The sequence below is a fragment of the Sus scrofa genome, chromosome 7 (assembly GCF_000003025.6).
Source record: "Sus scrofa isolate TJ Tabasco breed Duroc chromosome 7, Sscrofa11.1, whole genome shotgun sequence".
Lineage (NCBI taxonomy): Eukaryota > Metazoa > Chordata > Mammalia > Artiodactyla > Suidae > Sus > Sus scrofa.
In genome coordinates, this window is record NC_010449.5 from 91,804,167 (window position 1) to 91,829,669 (window position 25,503).

The window sequence follows — 25,503 nt, forward strand, 5'->3', positions numbered from 1 at the left end:
CTGTGTTTTATTTGGGTGCACTCAAAGCCCCCCACCTTCATTAGTGACCTGGCAGGGGGCTGGCACAGTGCTGAGACTAGCTTTTGCTGGTTCCCTGGGGTGTATCAGAGATCTCAGAACTCAATACCCTACTATGAAAATAAAATACAGTGCTTCAAATGACCTTTGGATGGAACAAAGCCATGCATCGCAATCTGCCTGGGCTTCTCAAATTGCCATCCTTGCCAAGAGCCTGTCTTGCGTTTTGCACATGTCCCCTCCCCCCATGTGATAGCCTGTGTGTCAGGTAAATGTGTGTGAAAATGCAGGCTTTGGGCAGAGACCTCCTTTTGTATTTAAAGCACAGCTCAGGATAGTAGTTCTTTGTGAGAGCAGCAGGTATCGGGCTTTTATGCCCCAAGTGATGATCCTTTCAGATTGATATTTAAAGTTTGGGAAAATATGTCAAAACTTGAAGATGCTATAGAAAACTGAGTAATATGTTTATAATTCAAGTTGTTTTTCCTGCTTTTTCCAGAGTGACCCAATTCTTGCCTTAGTTAAAACCCAGGCATCTGGAGAACTCTGCCTGACTCCAGAGCTACATATGTGTGTGTGTGAACTTTGGGGAAAAAGGGCAACACTAACGTGAACAGTGTCCATCAGACCTTCCTTTAAAGCGCTTGGAGAACTTGGAGCATTGTGCCTTGTTCAGCTTCTAGTATTTTTATGCTCTAATTCTTGGAAACTGATTACTTAAGGCAGTGTCAGAAAGTCAAAATAGGGACTTGTTGTTATCAAATGACTAGTAGAATCTTGGAAAACTCAACTTTCTTATCCTTTGTTATCTCAGATCAACTGCAATAGCAGAATAAGATTTGCAGTTCTAATAAATTGTTCTAAATCCTGTAAATCTCAAAGTACACTATTATTACATTTAAATAATAACATTCAGACTGTATGAGATATTTAGGGCCTTTGTAGAGAGTATTCAGTAATTTAAGAAAAATCTTTGAGAACTATGTCTAGATACTCATGTTGCAACAGAACAAAGGGTGGGGGAAAAAATGTAATTGTAATGTATACATGTAAGGATAACCTGACCCCCTTGCTGTACAGTGGGAAAATAAAAATAAAAATAAATAAATAAATAAATAAATGGAGTCATATAATATGTAAAAAAAAAAAAAAGAAAAAAGAAAAATCTGTTTTGAGTCAATAGGAAAATAATATACGTTTGTAAATGTGAGATGCTATTTTTGTTTTGTACTTGAGATTTGTAGACGTGCTCTAATTTTTTACAGAAAGTTTATGATTGTTTAAAAAATTTACAGAGATAAGAGATAATGTTTTCACAGTGTGGGTCTACACAATTTTATGTTGCATAAAAAAGAAGTGGATTGTCTCTTCCTGCTACCACAGAATGTGGTGTAGTAATATCTTCAGACTCTCCAGGGTCTGTACTCTGGAGTAGGATTGCAGGGTCATCTAGAGTATCAACTATATGGAGTTCCCGTCCTGGCTCAGCAGTAATGAACCTGACTAGTGTCCTTGAGGATGCAGGTTTGATCCCTGGCCTTGCTTAGTGGGTGAAGATCCAGTGTTGCCGTGAGCTGTGTAGGTCACAGACATTGCTTGGATCTTGTGAGGCTGTGGCTGTGGCTGGCTGCAGCTCTGATTCAACCCAAAAGACTATCAACTATAATAGAAAGAAAATATACATTCTGAACATCACTAAGCACTGGCAGATTGCTTCCTGGAAAGGCTACACCAGTCTTCATCCACCAACAGTAGATGAATGCTCCTGCTTCCCCACATCCTTGCCAGGATTTGCTGTGTTTAGACTTTCTTGGTTTTCCAAACCGATGGGTGTAAAGTGATGTTTCACTTTAATTTACATTTCTCTGATTACCAATAAAGCTGAGCATCTCTTTATATACTACTTATTTGGCTTTTTACTATCATGGCTTGCTTTAAACTTTCATGTCGATGGAGACCTTAATTTTGAGCTTTTCAAACACCCCCAAAAATTATATATATTTTAACTTTACAGTTTATACTTTTAGGATCCGGGGTTACTCTCTGACATTTTTTTTGTTGTTGTTGTTATTCACATTTAATTTATTATTTTTTTAATTGAACTATTGATTTACAGTGTTGTGTTAGTTTCTGGTGTATAGCAAAATGATTCAGTTATATAAATGCTCTTTTTCATATTCTTTTACAATATAGTGCATGACAAGATACTGAAGGTAGTTCGCTGTGCAATATAGTAGGACCTTATTGTTTATCTATTTTAGATATAGTAGTGTGTATCTCCTAATCCCATACTCTTAATCTACCCCTCCTCCTCCTTCCCTATGGTAACCATGTGTTTTCTATGTCTATTTCTGTTTTGTAAATAAGATCATTTGCATTCTATTTTAGATTGTACACGTAAGTGGTATCATGTGATATTTTCCTTTGTCTGACTTACTTCACTTAGTATGATAATCTCTGGGTCCATTCATTTGCTGCAAATGGCATTGTTTCATTCTTTTTTATGGCTGAATAGTATTCCAGTGTGTGTGTGTGTGTGACACACACACGTATACCACATCTTCTTTATCCATTCATCTGTCAGTGGTCATTTAGGCTGCTTTCATATCTTTAATCTCATTTACATTTTTTTGGCCGCACCCAAGGCATGAAGCGCTTCCCAGGCTTTGGACTGAATCTGTGCCACAGCAGTGACTTGAGCCACAGCAGTGAAAATCCCAGATCCTTAATCTGCTGAGCCACATAAAAGCTCCCAAGCCACATTTACTTTTAAGCTTTAATTCATCTAGAGGTCATTTTTGGATATAGCAGCATCGTTTCAGATAGAAGATTCATACTTCAGAATATAACAGTTTGGTATAAACTAAAGGGCCATACTGCATCATGGATGCAGTTTGAAAAGGGGATTCAGTGAAAAACAAAAGAAGACTGTGGATACATAGTACATTACCACTTATGAAAAATTTTAAGCATATATATACACAGGGAAATATTTTATATTTTCAAATAAACAATCCATATCCAAAGACACCAGATAATTAAGTGTAAGAGTTGGAGAGAATTGGGATTGGAGATAAAGGGAAAAAAAAAACAATACATGAAAATAAACCAAGAGAGGGGCTTTGCATAAACCAATAGAAGTAGTATATTCTGGATTGAGAAGTGCGGTTTGGGGATAGGGTGAATGTAATTTAGGAGAGGTGACCAGAAAATCAGATAGGTGACTAGCCAAAAAGTGTTAATTGAAGAAAAAGAAAAAGAAAAATATCTTAAGTGTTATGATTCATAAGTAAGATGCCTGTAAGGAAGAAAAATGCTCTTAACTACATCTGGTCATGGTCCTTTTTTTTTTTTTTGCTTTTAAAGCTTGTGTGGGAGAAACAGGAATTTCTTTTTTTTTCCCCTTAGGTGAAGATATCTGTAAAAAAGAAAGCAGATGTTTCTTTTCAAGTGCATGTATACACCTGTCATAAGACAAAATGAGTAGTTACTATTGAGAACAGGCTCTGGTTATTTTTTATGTTGCTTGTTAAATTAAAATTTTTTTCCTGGCAAGTGTAGGTTTATAATTAAGTCGTTTATCATAAGTGTTCTTTTGGCTGCATCTTAAATTTGATGACATGCAGAAGTGATATGTGGGTGGTTACTTAGAAATTAGATGAATGAGTTATTTTATTGGCCTTTACCATTTGGTGTGTAGGTTCTTCCTATTTATAACAAACACTAAACACCGACTAATTCAAAAAAGATCTTGGTCTAGAACTGTGTTCTCGACTTATTTTCAGCCCACCATCGCTCTTGACGAATTTGCTACACTCCCATTGATAAAAGTGGTACTTACTTCATGTCAAAGATACTGTGTGAGAGGCTGGGGGGATATTGCAGGGAACAGTTTGTATGCAGACAGTTGTAAAGGTAGCAGATAGATATATATATAGTGTTGGGTAGTCTTAAGTATTATAAAGAAAATGAAAAGGGGTACAGAGATCCTCGAGCATAGAGTCAAGCAAGGCATATCTAGAGAAGAAATCTTTGAGCAAAGACCAGAATGGAGAGAGAGGAGCCATGTGGTGTGAGGGAGGGATGGTTCCAGGTGGAGGGAATAACATTCCTGAGCACCTGTTAGGTTCCAGGCCCTGTTCTCGGGGCTCTGAGTACAGCAGTAACCTCACTGTTAGGCGTCAGCATTGTTTATTCTTTAACTGTGCATACGATTCTTTTTCAACATCACATGTCATATCTTTAATTGCTTGATTTTCTGAAATGGAAAAAAATCCCACTGTGGGAAAGTCCCTTGTTTTCCCCAATTGCTTATTACTTCCTGCTCTTTTTCTGGGAGGAGAACCTGTAGATTTTTAATCAGGGGCTCCTAACCCGTGGGACACTGATTGAGGGGACAGATCCTCAACCTTTCGATATTTAATCATGGCGCTCCGAGGTGTGTAAGAATGTCTTGGGTTTTTAAGTCTTTGAGTTGATATGAATTGTGGATGTACATAAAATTCCCTTACTGTATGGGTACCACAGTTTCCTTTTTCCAGGCCTCCAACCTAGCCCACAACCTTGGGTAAAATGTTTTTAGACCCTTTTGCCTAAGAGAAGAAGTCACAATAAAAAAAAAAAAATTGAAGTATAGGTGATATGTGACATTATGTTAGCTTGGGGTGTACAACATAGTGATTCAATATTTTTAATAGATTATATTCCATCTAGAGTCATTACAAAATAATGACCATATTTTCCTGTGTTGTGTAATATATCCTTATTGCTCGTTTATTTTAGACGTAGTAGTTTGTGTCTCTTAATCCCATACCCCAGTCTTGCTCCTCCCCACTTCCCTCTCCCACTGATAACCACAAGTTTGTTCTCTATATCTAAGAAATCCCAATTTTGGATGCTCTTCCTTGCTCTGTCACCTGCTTACTGCTTAAGTTACGTCTGCTCTGTGGCAGTTTCCCATTTGGAAGCAGGGCACCCTTCCAGTTAGGTTGTAAAAATATCTCTGTTTAAATAAGCCCCCATGCCCTGGAAGAGTAGAAGCTGCAAAACTTAGCATCCAAAGAGGAAAAAAAAGAAAGAACATTCCTAAGAAAGCTGTGTAAATTTGCAAATTCGTTGTCCCCTGGTGGCAGCTGACAGGTGGAGTGACAACCCCAACCAAATAACACTAGGGCCATTGTGATAGGAGGGAACTTAATATTGTTATTGTTCCGCTTAGATGAAATTTGTCTGAGGCTATGCCAACTCGTGTATTGAGAACACCCAATCGAGCGGAAGAGTTTTTGGTTTCTGCGTTTAGAGCCGCCCAGCAACTGAGGAAAACCGATTAAATCTGGAAGGTGGCAGCTCGCTGCACAGGCTTCTCCAGGCACCCTTGAGGAGAATCAAAGATAAATAAATACCCCTCTTTTATGAGAAGAGTATGGGGTGAGAGGGAGTGCCTGGACAGGAGCTAAAATTTCAAAGGGTTGGGGAAGTTCTCACTGACTTTCTTCCTGATCACACTCTCGGCTTATGACCTCGTTCATGCTCGGATTAGAGCTGCCCCTTGTAAACATGTGTGAGTTTGATAGGCAAGAGAGGAGATTGAAGTGTATTTCCAGCAACCTCAGCTGTAGAGGGAAGAGGATCAAATACAAATTTCTTGATTTAAAAAAAAAAAAAAAAAAGGCTTTCAAAGGTATTTTCTAAATCCTATTGAATGCTGGTTAGCTTATGGAATGTAGAAAAACTCTGGCCTGTTGCACAGAGGTGTACTTTGGAAAGTCTGTCATTTTTTTCGGGATAAGTTTTTGAGCTTTCAGGATGGCCCTTGTTCTGACATCAGTAAACTACCTGGAGGTCAGGTGCTCCTCAGCTCCTCTATTTACTGGGCTTGGACCCTGGTCCCTCTTTCTTTCATTGTGTGGTTTTTTTTTTTTTTTTTAATCTTTAATCAATAATTTTGGCTTGAGTTTGACCTACCCCGAAGGGGGTATAGATATTTATTTGGCTAAAAATAATTGATTATTTTCGTAGACTTATAGAGCTTTAGAGATCATTCAGCCCACCCCTGCCATTTTATAAAGAGGAAACAGAAGCCCTGAGAAGTCAAGTGTCTTGCTTAAGGCTCATCAGCTTGGGAGTAGCTATACAGGGACTCTACCCAGATCCTGACCCCCAGTACTCTTCCCCCCGCCACCCCATGTCGATATATGTCTTTTAAGCTGCTTAGGTTTCAACATTACAATACAGTGAAGAGAACTATAGCAGTTTATTGATTTAGAAAGAATAATTAATGAAATACTTGAATTCTTGCAGAATTCAAACCCTTCTATTCAATTTCTTATTTCCATCAAACCTTTTAGGAGAGCAACCTGGAAATAAATGCGTTTCATTTGTCATGTTTTTCTTCCTGCTCTGGAGAGTATACGGTAATTAAAAAAAATAAAACAAAGTAGCACAAAGTTAAATGAAGAAGAACGAAATCAAAGGTATTAATTATTAAGTGCCCATAACAGAGATTCTAAACTATGACTCCTTTGAACATAGTTTTTCTTGCTGTGACTGTTGTTACAATGTTTTATGTCTGTCTCCACAACCTCCAGTATTTTCTCATTCTCTTTTTCCCAGTGTGCAAAGTTGATTTAAAATTTTAGTGTAAATTGAGGAGGGAGAGCTTTTTGAGATTTCTTAGAGGAGAGGCTGAAAAGCCAGCATCCTTGTCCTGACTCTAACAGAGGAGAAGAAAATACATTATTGACAGATGACTTCAGACAGGGAGCAAACAAATTTTTAAAAAAGGCATTAGTATCAAATAATTCCTCAAAAGAAAAAGTGCTTTGTGGGTGAAAAATGTAATTAATTTCTCCTGTAAAGATGTAGGGAGTGTTTCAGGTTTGATATATTTGGTTCCCTATCAGAAGCCATAGTTGGCACTTGTCAGTATTAGCTGTCAGTAGTTGTCAGTATTAGTTGTGGCTTGCCTGGCCCATTCCCCTTCAAGTCTTTGTTTAAGGGAATGGAACTCACCCAGTGACAATTTTCAGGAGGGCTGAGGTAACCTCCTTCAGTGTGACAATAGTACTGTTTATGCTGGAGACAAATCCCAGAAACTCAAGGTAACAACATACACGGAGTGAGAGAGTATATCCGGGAGATTTTTACTTGGCATTTTTACTGCTAACGATCTACAGAAGTTTTACGTATTTAGTGCCAGGTCAGGCTTAAGGGGCAGTTTCTATTTCTGATTTTCAAAGGTACAAAGAATCAGCAGAAAGATTATATAAGAGATAATAGAGAATGGAGATCCTGGTTTCTATAAAAAATCGAAGATACGTGGGAAGGCAAACAGATGCTTCTGTTTCATTGTTGTCATTTTAATTAAAAGAACTCAAAAAGCACAGTGTATTTTTTGTTCTTTGAGCAAGGCCTTTGTTTGCAAAAGTCTCAGAAACCCGCCTCCCTCCCCAAACCTATGAATACTCTTGTGACCAATTTAAGCAAGCAGGTAAACTGAGAAACAAAGCAATTTTCAAGAGTGCTTATACTTAGAAGATAGGTCTAGAGTCACAAGGTGTGACCAAAATCGAGTTCCATGTCTTAAAACTCAGTTATCTAATCTCCCACTCCATTGCATATTCTGCTAGCAGTCATTCGGTAAAGTACCTTTCAACACTGCAGTCTTTCTATAAACAGGGTGGCCTTGGAGCGGGGTTATCTCTAGACTGTTGACATCGCGTCTCTGCTCACATACCAATTGGGTGAATATTGGCCCGCATGATTCTTGTAAGTGGATTACAAGGAATCTATGATAGATTTCATTCACTTCTGATGAAACCAAGAACTTTGCCTCTTGAGCTTCTTAATGAGATACTGTTATTTCTTTATTACTTGGAGGGGGGAGGGCAGGTAGGGGCTCGTTAGCTTTCTGAATTCTTAGAGGTTCAGCTAAGAAAATCAAGTCCATCATTTTACTCTGCTTGTGCAGGAGTTCGCTCAATGCATAAGGTTTACACTATAGTTTTACTCGTTTACTTAAGACTACAGATGTGAATAGGGCTGTTGAGCCTGCCCAGGAGGCAGAACTGTTGTTTTGGATGAAACTAAATGAAATCCCCCTGATGGAGTCAAAGGTTGAAACAGTGGGAGAGGCTTTTAAGTTTGTGCCTTCTTCACTTTAAACTTTAAGAACTCCCCCCACCCCCATTTGAGAAAGATGTTTAAAATCTAGCAGGAAATAGTAATAACTTGAAAATTATGCAAGGAACCAAATATTAGAGCTCCTGAGTGCTAAGAGTTAGGAATGGCTCTGGTGGTTAAAATGAACTTTGGACAAGTTACCTAATTAACTCGAGTTTCTGTTTCCTGAACTCTAAAGCAAGGAGATTGGTAAATGCTCTTCAAAGTTGCTTCAAGCTCTCTAATTACTGTGTTTTAGTCATATACTGATAATAAAAAAATTTAGATATGTGCATACATTTGTAATAAAGACAGTGGTTTATGTTTGTCAATAGTAGACTCGAAATTTCTTTTGTGTATCATGATTGGCTGTACCTGGCCAATGAATGAAAAATTTCAGGTTGTTAATAAGAAATAGTTAAAAATGGTTTCTTTTGTGGAGCAGAGCTATCGGTTTGCAGGTAAGAAAGGAAGAATTTTACATTCCTTTTATACTTTTGTTGCTTTTTTAAAATTAAGTGCATGTGTTGTTTAAATTTTTTAAATTGGCTTTATTATTTTTAAAAGGACACAAAGACGACTTCTAAATCAATACCTAATTCATATAGGCTAACAGTATCTAGAATTTAATTTGACTCCAGATATTTTACTTAACGTTAAAGTATTATTTGAAATTATAAGTAATTTTTTATTTGCTTTAGTAAGGTCTTTTAAATCCTATCTATCAATAAGAGCAGCTACTTTTGTTGCTGGAACAGGCAGCCTTTTAAAAGCATAGAAGCAAAGTTGGGCCATGTTAATGACCAGGTTATGTAGCTTCTATTTAGTCCTCTGAAGATCTTTATCCTATCAGTGACAGTTTCTGGAATCATCTTCCTTTGATTTGCAGCTATGGGAATGAAATAGCAGTGGAAAAAATTGGTTTTCAAACCAATTAGTTAGTAATGATGAAGGCCAAGTTTAGAGTGTCTCACAGTCTTATTACATGTCTTAAATGCAAAACAGTGGTGTACTCTTAATCCTTTTAGAAGATAAAACTACAGGAAATGAAAAAGTCTGTTGAAACATTAGAAGGCAGTTTTAGAGACTGCATATGGCCACTGCACTTGAATTTTGGTTTGAGCATAGATTTTTGTCTTTTCTCCCTATTTTTACAGATGCTTCTATGAAATTTTGAGAAACCATAAGAACCCAGAAACTAGATGTTTCTAGCCTGGCATATTTGTGGGATTCCTTTTCTTTTTATCTTTTCTACTTTTTTTTTTCTCTTTTTGAAAAAATAAACTTTACAGAAAATGAGAACCTAAGGAACATTCCGTTCTATTTTTTGAAAAATTGTAGTACCTTCTTAGCACTGTTCATGTATTTATATTATTATAATCGGTATAATATAGATACGGTAAGATTTTTGTTTTCAGTTGTCCTGTCAACCCTTGAACATTTCCCCCTACATGGATCTCTATTTCCTGGTGTTACTCAGATTCAGCAGTAGCAAGTACGGTGGTCCCTTGGTATCTGAGAGGGATTGGTTCCGGGACCCCCATGGATACCAAAATCCGAAGATGCTCAAGTCCCTTATATAAAATGGCATTGTATTTGCATATAACCTATGCACATCCTCCTGTATACTTAAAATAACCTCTAGAATTCTTATACTACCCAATACAATATAAATGTTATTATATAGTTGTAAATAGAATGTAAAAACTCTATGAGTAGTTGCCAGTGCTTGGCAAATTCAATTTTTCTTTTTGGAACTTTCTGAATTTTTTTCAAATGTTTTTGATGCCCAATTGGTTGACTCTAAGGATGCAGAACTTCTTTTTTTCTTTTAATTTCATTTTTATTTTTTTAAATTACTCAGTGAATTTTATTACATTTATAGTTGTACAATGATCATCACCACCCAATTTTGTAGCATTTCCATCCCACACCCCCAGCACATCCCCTCCATCCCCCTCCCCCGGACTGTCTCATTGGGAAGCCATAAGTCTTTCAAAGTCTGAATCAGTGTCTGTTCTGCAAAGAAGTTCATTGTGTCCTTTTTTTAGATTCCACATGTAAGTGATAGCATTTGATGTTGGTGTCCCACTGTCTGACTGACTTCACCTAAGCATGATAATTTTGAGGTCATCCATGTTGCTACAAAGGCCATTATTTCTTTCCTTTTAATGGCTGAGTAATATTACATTGTGTATATGTACCGCATCTTCTTGATCCATTCCTCTGTCAATGGACATTTAGGTTGTTTCCATGTCTTGGCTATTGTATGTAGTGCTGCAACGCACATTGGCGTACATGTATCTTTTCTAGTCATGCTTTTCTCTGGATCGATACCCAGGAGTGGGATTGCTGAATCAAATGGTAATTCTATTTTTAGTTTTCTGAGGAATCTCCATACTGTTTTCTACAGTGGTTGCACCAATTTACATTCCCAACAACAGCGTAATCAGGTTCCCTTTTTTTCCACACCCTCTCCAACATTTATTGTTTGTAGACTTTTTGATGATGGCCATTCTGGCTGGTGTAAGGTGGTACCTCATAGTGGTTTTGATTTGCATTTCTCTAATAATGAGTGATGTTGAACATCTTTCCAAGGGTGCAGAACTTCTGATACAGAACCTACTGATATGGAGTGCTGAATATAAGGAAAAGTTAATTTAAAACTGAACTGTCACATTGGAGTTGTTAAAACTTACTTTTGTTCTTGTCAGATTTTTATTTCCTCTGACTAAATTTATTTGTATTCCCACTTCATTCATATTTGGTACCACTATGATCCGGTTTACTTTTTGCTTCATTGGCACATTAAGTTATTTTTGTTAATGTTGATACCACCAGCATGGTAATGATGGTGCTAATAACTATTGCTCTTTATTTAGCCCTTATTTTTGCTAGATATTACATTAAATATTGTGTTAATTCATTTAACAAATATTTGAGTACTTTCTATGCCGCAGACATTAATCCAGGGGGCATAAGACCAAAGAAGCCCTTAAGAAGCTAATGTTTCATATATGATTTCTAATCTACATAACATTAGAGAATGTAAATATTGTCTTAATTTTATAAATGAAAAAGCCAAGGCTAGAGAAGGAAAACAAATTTTCCAGCATTCTGTAAACTGTCAGTGACCAAGTTTTAGTTTGAACCTCTGTTTGATTCCAATCTGCATTCTGTTCCATTCTACTGTCTCATGATAATCAGAACTATTTCCTCTTAAAAATGTTTATAAACAACCAGCATTGGTTTGAACATTCTTGATTATGGATAGAATTATTCTTTTTTTACCTTAGTAGAATGCTAGAAGAGATACTCAAACCTAATACCTTCAGCATCAAAAAGAATATAATATTTAGAAATAAATTTAACCCCCCCCAAAATTGCAAGATTTTTACACTGAAAAGTACAAAGCATTGCTGAACAAAGTTAAAGAAACCTAAACAATGAAAAGATATCTCATGTTTACGGAAGACTCAATGTTGTTAAGATGGAAATATTCCCAAAATTGATCTACAAATTCAATCCAATCCCTATTAAAACACCAGCTGATCCTAAATCATTTTGACTCAGAATAGCCAAAATAATCTTAAAAATAAAAAAAAAGCCCAAAACCCATATTTGGAGGACTCTCCTTTCCAATTTCAGAACTGCCTACAAAACTACAATAATCCAGATAATGTGGGGCAAGCATAAAATAGAAATATAGATGAATGGATTAGAACTGAGAATTGAGGAAATAGAAGAGTGGTTGCTAGGGTCTAGATAGAAGGAAAAATGGGGGGTGGCTACTACTGAGTGCTTTTGGAGGTAATGAAAAAGTTTTGGACTTAAGTATGGATGGTGGTGGCACAACTCCATTAGTGCACTGAAAAACAATGAATTATAAAACAGTGAATTTTATGGTATATGAGTTATTTCTCAATAAAACTGTTATATGTATTTAAAAAAACCTTATTACTTTGGTTTTGGGAGCTTGGATTCAACTTGGATTATCTGTTTGTGTTTGGGTTACTTCAGTTTGAGTACAATGTAATCTAGACTTTTATTATCCATGAGGACTTTTAATCTTCTTTATTTTTATCTGTCTATTGCCTTGCTTTATACCAGCTAGTCTTATTGCATATAGGCAAAAACTGATACAGTACAATATGATATCATTTTTGCTTATACTTCCTTCTTGATCTCTTTAAAAAACAAACAAACCCTTAATGTTGTATTAATTTGCAAACCAAGAGGGGCATGTTGTAATTACATCACTTGGAAAAGTGTTTATTTTTCAGGAGTATGGATTTGATTTGGAGACTGGTTTTCTTGCATTCTGTGTTATTCATGGCATTTGGTGGCCACACACTTGAAATGCTCACTGGCCAGAGCGCAAGAGTCTTGCGGGGTCAGTGTAGAAATGATTCCTGGTTTGATAAAATGCAGGCAGGTGGAATATGACTTTTATAATGTGGCTGTGAGCCCAGTTGATGGTAGGAATTCGTACATGTCTCCTTTTTGTAAACATGGAATTGAAGTAGGTTTTATTTCTTGGATGTTCTGGCATGGTGCTGGTGAGAAGTGGGAGTGTCCTACCCTGAGAGTTCTATAATAGGAAGCAGAGTTTTCTGAGAGAAATGAGGAGCTTGGTAGAAAGAGAAGACAAAATCTTTGCTGGGGACAGTTCTTTGCCATGAATGCCCAATGCATTTCCCCAGGATATGCCTGGGGATCCTCTGCTGTAGTTGCTAGACAGTATTTCCTCTTATGCAGGGTGACTGGATAAAGAAACCAGTTATTTGGGGCCTGAAGTATAGACAGCAAGGAGCCAGGGTTCTGAATGTGGTGTCTGGCCTGGGCATACTTGCTGGCAATGGTAATATAAGCCGGATGGGAAAGAGTGGGCGGCAGTCCTTGATAACACAGGGCACTGGCATCACCAATTTCATTTCTGAGTCTTCACTTTTATTTTTTTATTTTTTTTATGTTAAGCTGCACAGTTTATTAAATCTATATCTAGTCAAAGCAGAAATCCAATGAAACATGACGTCTCCCCACTCAGTGATTTATATTTCCTTTTATTCCACTTTATTCATTTCATTTCTTCATTTATGAAATGTGCATCTTCCCCACATAATTTAGGAATATCTCCAGTCCTAAAAGTCTTATGAACAATATCAAAAGCAATGCATGAAAGGCCAACAGATTAAAAAATCAATATCAAAACTTGTGAGTCTTCACTTTTAAAATAGATTCTGTTTTTGTCACATTGGTTGCCGAGTATCCTTGTAGTCACTGCCTTCCCACCAAGTCATTGGCATACATAGAAAGAATTCTGGAAGGCTGCTTCCATTGTTTTTGTCACATTGGTTGCCGAGTATCCTTGTAGTCATTGCCTTCCCACCAAGTCATTGGCATACATAGAAAGAATTCTGGAAGGCTGCTTCCATTGCCAGCTGCATTTGAATTGTTAATTTTAATCATCAACTCTCTCTCCTGCCTTGGTCCTACTCACTGGTGACTTTCCTGCTTTGCCTTGTAGTCTTTGTGCCTAGTTCAAGTGATAGCAACTTCCAACTTTAGTTCTCTTAATCTCTGCGTAATATTGTAGTTGCTGCTTTCAACCATCTGATGGTTGGCATATATTTTTTAATTATTTTCTATTCTTCACAGCAGTTTTGAACCCCGATTAATAAGTGATCCATCTTACTTAAACTGAATAGATTATTCATCTTTTAAAGGTGGCGTGAGTGGCTAACTTAAATAACGGCTATTTGTTCTCCTGAACTTCTTTAAAAAAATATATATATATAAAATATATATATTATATAAATATAAATATATATGTAGTTTCATACTAGAGACACATTTTACTTATCACACCATCTTGGAGATAAATGGAATCTTGATATATCATCTACCCTATTCTTCCAAATGGAATCTCTAGCTAAAAGCATCCTAAGAAATTAGCAATCTCAATTTCAAAAACCTCTTAAAAGAGCTAACTCCTTCCAAAGTTTATGGATTTTCACATTCAGGGAAATCATACTTTAACTTTTTTAATTGATTTCCTTAAGCAAGGTTAATTCTTGTTTCCTTGCTTAATTTTTCCCTATTGTCATTTCTGGTAGATATTGAATCTCAGTCTGAAGCAAGTCATTCTTTTCTTTACACTAAATATATCTCCTCCACATAGAGGAAAAAAAATCTCTTGGACAAGTGGATCCACAGTCATCCTTAAGTTATGTCTCCTTTGAGTCGTGCTTGAGCTGAATGTAGAAATCTGGTTTTACTACCTGGAAAGATGCCACCACTTAAGTATTATTAATAGATTGGCATCTCCGAAGCCTAAGTTCTGCTGAAGTTCATAATTAGACATCTGCCATTCCCGAGAACTCTCACCTTTAGGAGCTGCTAAGAAATTAGAAAAGTAAGTTTAGTCTGTTTTCTGCGAAAGGTGGAAGTTTAAGTTGGGGGCAAAGCTGTGCACGGGGACAGGAAGGCAAGTTCTTTGAGGCGCCCTGTTGCGTTCAGGACCCTGGTGGGTTAGAAACTCAGAGAATGGTGCAGTGAACATGAGGGGGCTGAAAGGAAGTGGAGGATGAGGAGATTCTTAACTCTACTGAAAGAAATTGGAAGGTGTTCATACTACTCCATAATCCCCTCTTTTTACCATTATCACTTTGGTTAAAGGACAAAACTGAATTTCCTTTTTCTCAGCTGCCTCCTCACATTGGATGGAGGGAAAGTGAGGAGGGAGCAAGGCGGCATTGCTTATTTTAATTTCTTTTTAGGACTTGGTATGCCAACGTCTTGTTGATGTTCGATTTAGGTCTTCATGAGCAAAAGTAAGAATTATTACCATTTATTGAACACACGAATTTTGCTAGGCACTTTCAGTACATTGTTTTATTTAATCTATACAGTTCTGTAATATAAGCATTTCTCTGTAAGTTAACAAATGTAAAGCACTTAGAATAGTGTTTGAAATATAGCAAGAACTCAATAAATGTTGTAGTTAACACCCATTTTGAAGATAAGAGAACTGGCTTAGAATAGCATTGGTTTTGAATCCATTGGCTATTAAACTCTAAAGCTCATGATTTAAACTATTATGCCATATCATGTCCCTTTCCTTCAAGACCTGAGCTTCCTTTACAAAAGGTCTTTCCCGATCTTCTCCTGTATATACATTCTAGGATCATACTTGTTTTTTTAATTCTATATTCTGACTTGTTCCAGTTCGTGAGCTGTAAATCCTCCCCCAACCTCCCGCCCTCACCCCACGTGTGCTTATCCCCAGGGAAGTTCATTCTTCAAATTATCAAGGTCTGGACCAAATGTATTTAGTGAGAATGTAGAAGTCTTCCTACAAGATTTGAAAAGGACAAGTAAGATAATTACATGAAAGGATCTGTTTAGGCTCTTTGGCATGGTAGGGGGTGGGCCAAATAACCTTTGGATCACTTCCACTTGTATAATTCACCATTTCGGCAGGACAGCAACATTTCAGGCCAAAGTTCAACTTTTTTTTATTATTAAATTCTTTTATCGTCGCCAGGAAACTAGAGAAAATGAATTCTTCACAGTATGCTTGTGCATGCAACTTGAAACGGTTTGCACACTAAATGAAATTAAATGAAAGACAGCTGTTAGGGAAGGAGCTGTCAGAAACTGATGGGGTTCTATTAGAGTAGAATAGAGGCTAGGAATAAGTTTTCAGAAACAGGATATCAGTGGTTTGAAAAGCAAGCAAATTTACATACACAAAAGCTCTCATGTGGTCGTGCTGTTGCATGTCTTTTCCGTTCATTCATCTTAAATTATTATTTGCTCTTGGTGAGTAGGTGTCTGCTTTCAAGGCTTCTTTTCACATATCAAATGTGTGGCAGTTCTTTCTTTTCTGGGAAGTAAATACAGTACAACGCCACGACAATGCCATTCTGAGTACTTTGGTTTTGGTTAAACTGCAAATCTAGCATTGTTCACCAAACCACTTCCCTTTACCCAGTCCCTCTCTGTTCCTGCCAACATGCCAAAGGGGAAAGACCACCCTGGGCAGGCTGCCAGAGGGGCTGCCACGGTCTCCGAAATGGCAAGAAAGGAGCCATTACCTCCCATGCCATACTCAGAGCATGGGAGGTGATAAGACCTGTGATGTTCATAGGCCTTTGATTCATGATTTTACTTTGTACTTTCCAAGCATTCAAGTTAGGTTACCTGTGTGATGCTCCTCCCTGCCCCCCAAGACCCCCTTTGTTTGGGTGTGTGTTCCTTTATTTTGCCTACCTAAAACCCCCGTTACTGCTGAAAAGCTTCACTCTGCTGTCTTCTGACTCTGAAGCTAGATGGTAGCTCACAGTAGGATCTCTGCTGAGCCCTCCACGTGGAACTGCCTTTAAAGGCATTTTTAAAAAGGCCGTGGAGTTTTACTGTTGAAGCATAACCTATCCACAGCATAAGCTCCTACAGGACATTCAGTTAGCAGTAGGAATCCTAGTTAAATGTTGCACTCTTACGGCCTTGGTTTCTTGAGCCTCTCCCAAGATGGAATTTTTATGTTTTCAACTCCATTTATCAATGGCCTTTCATGATTCACTGAGGTCTCAGTTGCTTTCTTTTGAGATCCTGCTTGCTATCCCCTCAGCACCTTCTTTATTTTCTATCATTCAGGATACAGGTCCACAACTCTCCCTTGGCTGAGGTTAAGGAGTCACTTGACTCACGCTGTATACATCTGTAGCCCTCCTTCCGTGTTTACCCACCTTATCACAGGGTAGATCCTGTTACCCCTTCTGGAGAATCTGAACCCAGGTCTCTAGAAGACCAGCAAATGGTCCCATATCTGGTCTCTCCAGCTAAGTACATGGACGTGTTTTCAGATTGAGTCACAAGAACATGCTGGAGATCCCATAGTTTGCCATTTATAAAGCCACATTTGGAAATAAGAACAAAATCTCAGTACTCACCACGTTATTTATTTAATTGAAGTATAGTTGATATACAATATTTTATGTTACAGGTATACAGTATAGTGATTCACAGTTTTTAAAGTTTATGCACCATTTATATCTATTGTAAAATATAGGCTATAGTATCTGTGTTGTACAATATACCTATGTACCTTATTTTATACATAATAGTTTGTTCCTCTCACTCCTCTACCCCTATCTTGCCTTTCCCCCTTCCCTCTCCCCACTGGTAATCATTAATTTGTTCTCTATATCTGTGAGTCTATTTCTTTTTGTTATATTCACTAGTTTGTTGTATTTTTTGGATTCCACGTAGAAATGATGTCATCCAGTATTTCTTTCTCTGAGTTAATTCACTTAGCATAATGCCCTCCAAGTCCATCCTTGTTGTTGCAAATGGCAAAATTTCATTCCTTTTTATGGCTGAGTCGTATTGCACTGTATGTACACGCACGTGTGTGTGTGTGTGTGCATGCACACACACTCCACATCTTTCTAATCCAATTATTTGTCAGTGGACACTTAGGTATTTCCATATCTTGGCAATTGTAAATAATGTTGCTGTGAACATTGGGGTGCATCTGTCTTTAGTTTTTTTGAGAAATTTCCACACTCTTTTCCACAGTGGCTGCACCAGTTTACATTCCCACCAGTGGTGGACAAGGATTCCCTTTTCTCCTGTCTTCACCAACATTTGTTATGTGTGTTCTTTTTGACAGCCACTCTGACAGGCAGGGGTCCCTACTTGAGACTCAACATTTTCTCTGAAAAGTGCTAGGAAAATAAGTCCATCTTGATTATTTTCCCCACTTACCTCTTATAATTTACATATAATCGATGTGAATGAGTAAATGGGCTCTGATGGTCACATGGCAACTCCTAGGCAGGATAACTTCTGCAAAGCAAGTGAGGCAGGCAGCAGTGTAGAGGCACCAGCAAGTTCCCCACCTGTCTGAAGACATTTCCCAAAGCACTTGGCATTGTTGAAAGTAAGCTGCGAGCTCACCAGTGATTTTATTGGTGAGAACACTTGCTTCTTAGTTCTGAAACTGCTTCTGTTAACTCCTCTGAATGCTTTCTTCCTTTTTCTCCTGCTTCAGCTCCAGATACCAAAAATATTCTTCTTTTGGATCAGAATGTTCTTGAGCACTCATTCTATGAGTGCTTGAAGGGATAGGCTGTGGAAACTAGGAATATTCTGCCCCTTGCTTTCTCTGGATCACACGGAGAATTGTCCCATTCTCTGGATAAATTGTTACCTATTTAGGGGAGATTTAACTGTTTGTATAACTGACCGTATATATGCTGCCCCAGTTTCCTTTCTCATTCCTTCAGAAAGTATTTATTGAGCACCTGCTATGTGCTAGGACTGATGTCAGAAAAACTGGTGAACTATGTCCCCTGCTCTTGAGAGCATGTGGTCTGGTGAGCTGTGAGGAAAGCGTTTTTCTGAGTGTTGATATGATAATTACTTGCCGTTAATGGCATTTATGTCAATATAGTTTTTAACCATAGATTTCTCGCTTTCTTCAATTGGCCAACATACTATTTATGCCTCTCCGCAAAACATGATCAGCCTTTGGTCTATGTAACACTCAGATGAGGTGTGCATATGGGATGCATGATGCCACAGCCACAAATATAATTCTTTATGCCAATAGTCTTTCTGAATTCTTGGCACATTTTAATTTCTAATGTTTAGTGAGTCCTACCCATAGCAGTTTAGATTGATTTGTCATGTGATCGAGCTGGGGTGATTGTTTTTAGTGTAGCCATAGGAAATCAAGGCTGACAGCTGGGATGCAGCTGTGTCCCAGCTGGTTCTGCTGAGCTGTATTCAGGGGGGAGAGTGGTGGCAGTTCCCCAGGCCCCCCAGCTCCAGGAGATGGACTCCATCAGTCATCCAAGGCAAGCCCTGCCAGATGCTTTTGAAGCCAGTGCAATTAACACTCAGGAAGTGAGACTTGAGTTTAAAAAAAAAAAAAAAAAGAGTATTAAGAATATAATGTGTTTAGTGGGCATGTCATCATCATTTTCTTCCTTACAAATTTAATAAACCCACGACATAAAGACCTCTTACCTTATGTAATTAGGAAATATTTCCCCTGAGTTACAAAGACATGCTTTTAAGGTTAACGCTCTTAAAATTCTCTAAACTCCCGTAAAATTTTGACTCACGATGTCTAAGTTTTGCCTGAAAATATTTTATAGATTCTACTGGGTAGAATAGCATATTTATGTTTAAAATACTATGGTTGGTTTACTGATTTTATTAATCTCACTAGCTTTGCCTTAGCTACCTTTAGCTTTCTTGGAGGCAAACCATTATTTGTAACTGAGATTAATCAACATTGTCCCTATTGTAAATGATACTGTAATGAAAGCTGTAATAAAACTGTTGCAGTACATAGCAAGTGAAGTGACAGGTATCCCTAAGGTATTCAGAATGATATAAATCAAAGAAAACTAAGAAGAAAAAAGCTTTGAACAAGTACTACGTAGATGAACTACAATTTGCTAATAACTGCAGTAATACTTAAAAGAAATACACATTTAGTACATCTTACAGGAAGATTCCTAATTCATTAAACTGTCAACAGAAAGGTGTGATACCATTTGTGGTGCCAATTAAGAAGGGTTCCTTCAGCCAGGCATCGTTAGAGGTTCTCCTGGGAATGAGTTCTCCCTCGAACAGAATGAGCAACCTTTTCTTAAAGGCTTTCTCACATGTAACTTATTCATAAAGCTCTCTGCAGCCTGGAGCCTTGATTTTTTAAATTAGAATTAGATCTGATTGCCTTGAGCAGGCCTAATCACTCTCAAAAACAAATGGTTTTTTCCCCGGGTATGGCTTCTCTGATGCACTCTAGAACACATTAGAACAACTAGGTAGAGCCCTTATCATAGTCACTGCATTGATAGGCTTTACTTCAAGGGTGAGCATCCTGAGGTTTCTGGACCTTTGCCCTGTTAGTGAAGGCCTTCCCACAATCAGCTCACATATAGGTTTTTCACCTATATCAATTGGATGATGCAACTGAAGATGTGATTTCCCAGCAAACGATTTCCCGCAGATATACTACCTCCATGAGGTTTCTCTGCAGTATGAATCTTCTGTTGAATAAATCCACTCTGACTTCTTTCTGTAGATTTCCCAACATTCAGTACATAGCTTCTCTCCAGTAGGAATTTTCTGGTGTGAAAGAAGCCTCAATCTTTTGGTGAGAGTTTTCCCACATTCAGTATGTATAAGAGTTTTTCTTCACTGTGGACTCACTTAGACCCTAGGAGTTGTAGCTCCCATGCATTTTTTTTTTTTCTATTTTATCCTAAATGTTTGTGATCACTGTTAGTAAAAGCCATTCAACCCTCAGTCATGGCAAACCCTTCATTGAATGACATGCTTTTTGCCAAATCATAGTTTTTGTTTTATATCTGAATTTATTACAGTGGAGTTGGACTGTTTCTCTGTTATATAATAGACATCATTCCAAGTTACAATTTTGGAAGACCATTTGTTTTATGCTGATGCATTTGTACAGACTGCATGCTGACTGGACATAATAATCCTTCAGCTGTGGAATCTTTAGGGTCATAGAGTAGAATAACAGTACTTTTCTTGTCTTCTAGCTTAGTGTGATAGTCACTCTTTCAATTAAAGCTTTTGAAGGATATGCATAGCCTTTTGTCATGAAATTTGTACAGTTATATGTGCTGGTTTTTGTGTCATATTTCATAATATATCAACATGTTAAAATTGTTACGCCACAGAGTTTTCTTAATGTTGTTACTCTCATGGTGATGAGTTTCTTATCAAAATATGTACTAAATATTAACTTGCATTTCATTGTCATGGATTTAATGTATAAGTAGGAGTATTGGTATTTCCCTTGTTATCCACAAAATCATATTTATTGGACATCAATACATGTCCGTCAATAATTTGTCAGAATAATTAATATAACTACATATCGGTTTTGTCAGTACTATTTATTGAGTACTCTGAAATGGATACTGTGCAGAATATGTCATGTACTATCTCATTTAATCATCTAGTAATTTTTAGTATGATACCATATTTTCAAGTGAATAATAGTTTCAGACTGGCTAAGTAGAGCATGTGTAGCAGTGTTTTGAAGGGATTCATTGAGAAAATGTTTACAACTAGAGCAACAGAGGCTCAAAGATTCAAATCTTGTTCAGATATAAAATTTTCTTTTTGCTTTCATAGGATTCTGCCCTTTGAATAGTGAGAGAATATGGTCCTTTGTTGAAGCAGAGAATTTGAGAGTCATGAGTTTATATTGTAAACTTTTAATTTTTACTAACTCCCTAAATCATTACATTGCTCTTACAATCCCCAACTGGAAATGTTGAATGAATGTGCTTAACTGTTACCAAGGTGTACTTTGTATATTCACAGGCTTAGAGCATCTGTGAATACTGCTTGGTTTTTGGTTACTTGTGTTTGTTCTTGGTTCTGCATCCTATTGAATTGGACTTTGCTTATAAAAAGAGATGTTTATAAAGCCACAGGCAAGTAAAGTTGGAATTTCTTCCTTGGGGAAATCTGGAGTATAGAGTTATAAGCAAATATTAAGGTTCAAAGCAGGCAATATAATGAGCACATTCAAGGAATTGGAAAGTATTTATGTAACACTTCATGTTTGCAAAATGTTTTACAGCCATATTCATTAATTTACATAAGTCCCCTGGAAGGTAACAATGTTATTACATCTGTTTTATAAGCAAGACGGGCAAAATATAGGCGAATTAAGTGGTAAAAAGGAAGAGAAATTAGGACATTGATTCTAAAGGTTGGGCCTATATCCTGTATCACGTTATTCCATCAGGGAAAGAAAGAAAGAAAGTGCTTCTGTTTTGTTACAGAATTGGGCGTGGTGCCTCTTGGGGTAATGGTTTATATTTTATATAATTTTATATATTATTTTATTCTATTTTTTGGTTATATAGCTCAAAGGCCTTCCAGCACAAATTTTAATGACTGAAAATCTGAGCTTATTAATTCATGGATAAGGTGCCTGGTTATAAATTCTCTGTAAAATGTTGCATATGTTATGGTCAACAGATGGTGAATGTGTCCGGGGGATGCCCAGTGTTGACCTAGATAGAGTAATACACTGTGAGACCAACAGAGGGATCAACACTGATGACCAGGAGAGCTGCTCTTGCTGGCCACACACTGCATGCATGCAACTGTCTCTCTCACCCTGTTTCTCTTTGCACTTTCCTTCTCCTCCCCAAAGAATAGCCAGTTTCTACTAAATTTCTACTTAAGAGTAAGACATTTTCTAATAACCTCAAAAAAGTAAACCAAGAACTTCCGTAATAGAAGAGATTAGAAAATCACTTAGACGCCTGCGTTAGAAAGCAGGAGACATGACAAGTTATTGCATTCAATTAACTTTTCTTACACCTACTAAGCACACAGACACTGCTTTAACACCCAGAGTTGTGACCAAAGGTACTGAAGAGTGTCTTTTTAGAATAAACGTACCGTAAGGTGCACTGTTTCAATGGATGCTATTCTTTAGTGCAGCCGCTCTTTACACTAATTCAACAATGCTGTCACTGCAAAAAATATTTTTAGAACTCGTCCTTTTGACTTGCCTTTAGAAACCATTTATGAACTATAAAAGAAAACAGTCTCATGTTTACTTAAAGTCACAGCATGTTTTTTTAATCAGCCCCTCCCCTACAAAGAAATTTATTACCCAGATAGATTACTGACCTTTTCACCAGCCTTTGTTCTGCACTAATTTTTCTTTTCTTTCTTGTTTTCAAAATCAATTCTATACTTTAAAAAAAGAGAGAGAGTTGCCATCAACCAGGGCATTAATTCATTTTTAAACCTTTTTAGTTTGAAATATCTTGGACTCACGAAGTTACAAAAATAGTACAGAGAGTTCCCACTGTCCTTCACCCAACTTCCCCTCATATTAAGGTCTAACTTCAGTATAGTGCAGTTATCAAAATCAGGAAATTGCCATTGATAAAATACTATTTGCTTAATCTACAGACATTATTGAAATTTCTCCAGTTTAACTCACTAATACACTTTTCCTGCTTCAGGATATTGTCCAGGATCCTGTACTGCTTTCATTTCCATATCTCCATAGTCTCTTGTAATTGGTGACAGTTCCCAATGAGAACATTTAAAAGAAAGTACTCTCCCTGAAAAGAAGAAAGAGCTATAGACTCTGAATGTAATTCCAGAAACATCTCTATCTCTGTCACTGTCTTGTCAGTTTTTTCATTATTTGATTTGTTGTGCCCTACCATGTGCAAAATCTGTGCTGATGGCTGCAAGAAAAAGAAGAGTAAGATATACTTGGACATTTTAGTTCAGACTATAACCACCTCATGCTTTAAAGTTAAACAATTCCAAGCAGGAAAATTTTAAACAAGTAGTGGCTCTTTTCCTCGTTTTCCTCTGGTCTCCTAAATATTTGAGATTTGGGGAGTTCGCATTGTGACGCAGAGGAAACGAATCTGACTAGGAACCCTGAGGTTGTGGGTTGATCTCTGGCCTCGCTCAGTGGGTTAAGGATCCAGCATTGCTGTGAGCAGTGGTGTAGATCACAGATGTGGCCTTGGATCCTGTGTTGCTGTGTTGTAGGCTGGCAGCTGCAGCACTGATTCTACTGCTAGCCTGGGAACTTCCGCATGCTGTAGGTGGGACCCTAAAAAGCAAAATAAATAAATAATAATTAATTAAAGAAGTAGAATAATTTTATAAGGAGGTTATTGTATAGTTCCTTACCTACTACACTTCTAATTAGGCTGTAATTTTTTTTTTTTTTTAGGGCCTCACCCTTGGCCCATGAAAGTTCCCAGGCCTAGGGGTCTAATCAAAGCTACAGCTGCCAGCCTACACCACAGCTGCAGCAATGCCAGATCCAAGCTGTGTCTGCCACCCACACCACAGCTCACAGCAATGCCGGATCCTTAACCCACTGAGCAAGGCCGGGAATCGAACCTGCAACCTCATGGTTCCTAGTCAGAGTCATTTCTGCTGCACTGCGATGGGAACTTCTAGGCTGTAATTCTTATTTAAATAAGTAACACTGTATTTACAAAGATAAATGGACCAGATGGGTGAAAAACATAGCCCTCTGTCGCTTGTTCTCAATTCTCTGATAACTTAGAACTTTTTGACTTTTTGTTTTTTCCCAGCACTTGCTTTCAAAGGGAATATTCAAGTGTTAGGAATCACCTACCACTGGCCAAATTCATGTAGAAGAAGGAGAATCTGATTGAGCCAAACCCATTCTTAGTTTGCTAAGAGGGTACTGACCAACCTATGGATTGTGGGTCCTTAAGTCGAGTTAGTACTTTTTATACACTTGCCTGGGACATGGGGGTAGAGTCATGTGATATAAACCATAGCTACTACACCTCAACTGAGTGAAATAACATTTCTTAGAAGTGTGTGGGTAGGCAGGTGAAATAATACATGTCTACACAGCTTTTTACTACCGTGAATTACTGGTAAAGTTTCATAAATGCTCTTTTAGTTTCTTTACTTTAAAAATAAGGCAAATAAAGCGTGGTGTGAAGTTAGTATAGTGATTAGAGATAACATATGTAAAATGCCTGATGCATAATAGTACTCATGAGGTTATAGCTAGTGTTATTCATCTATGAGATAATAATAAAAAGTATTCTGATTTGGAACACAGAATAAATCTATAACTTCTGTGGGTAAAGGGATGATGTCCTGAACCCAGAGACACTATCTTATAACCCATTTTTCCACATTAGTTTTTATGTTATATCATTTTTAAATAAATGGTTATAGATTATTCTATTTCTAGCAATGTCATAGAAGGTGAATACTTCACACCTAAAAATTCTGGTTAAAATATAAAATCTATCTTCTTAAAGCCTAGCCTGGAGATAAAGGAAGAGAAGGAACTGTAGGCCAGAAACAACTGAAAAAACATTGTCTTTGAGAAGAAAAAAAACTTGTGAGGATTCTCCTGAGAGCAACTTACTAGTCCTTAGTGAATCGTAACTTGGATTCTGATAGACACATGACTCACTCAGAGTTGAGGAGGGAGAAGACAAAGCTGAGGCTCAAGCAGGATAAGAGGCTAAGTGGTTTTTATAGCTCAGGCCCCTAAAGGTGATACCATCAATATTACACTAGAAAGAAACTCACCCTGAAGTAGGAGACCTGTTCTTCTCAGCTATGGCTCTGGATGGATCAAGAAAAAACAAAAGGAGCCATGGAGGGGGTGGGAGAACCTCCATTTGTGCATTCATTCTTCATTCAACAAATGTGTGAGTGCCTCTTCTGTGCCAGGCACCATTCTAGACACTGGGCAATGGAGGTCTCTGCCCT

General features: G+C 37.5%; 1 protein-coding gene across 11 annotated transcripts in view; it reads left to right on the forward strand.

Annotated features, from left to right (window-relative positions):
- The window catches only part of RAD51B (RAD51 paralog B), a 708,971-nt gene that overhangs the window by 211,754 nt on the left and 471,714 nt on the right, over nt 1–25,503 (forward strand). The window contains exon 10 of one of the 11 annotated variants that reach the window (XM_021099941.1): nt 518–8,510. The exons of the other annotated variants lie outside the window; for them this stretch is intronic. Within the exon in view, the coding sequence (XP_020955600.1) occupies nt 518–539 (22 nt within the window). The 3' untranslated portion in view covers nt 540–8,510. Of the gene's footprint in view, nt 1–517; nt 8,511–25,503 lie in introns of those variants that run through there. 11 annotated transcript variants of the gene reach the window in all.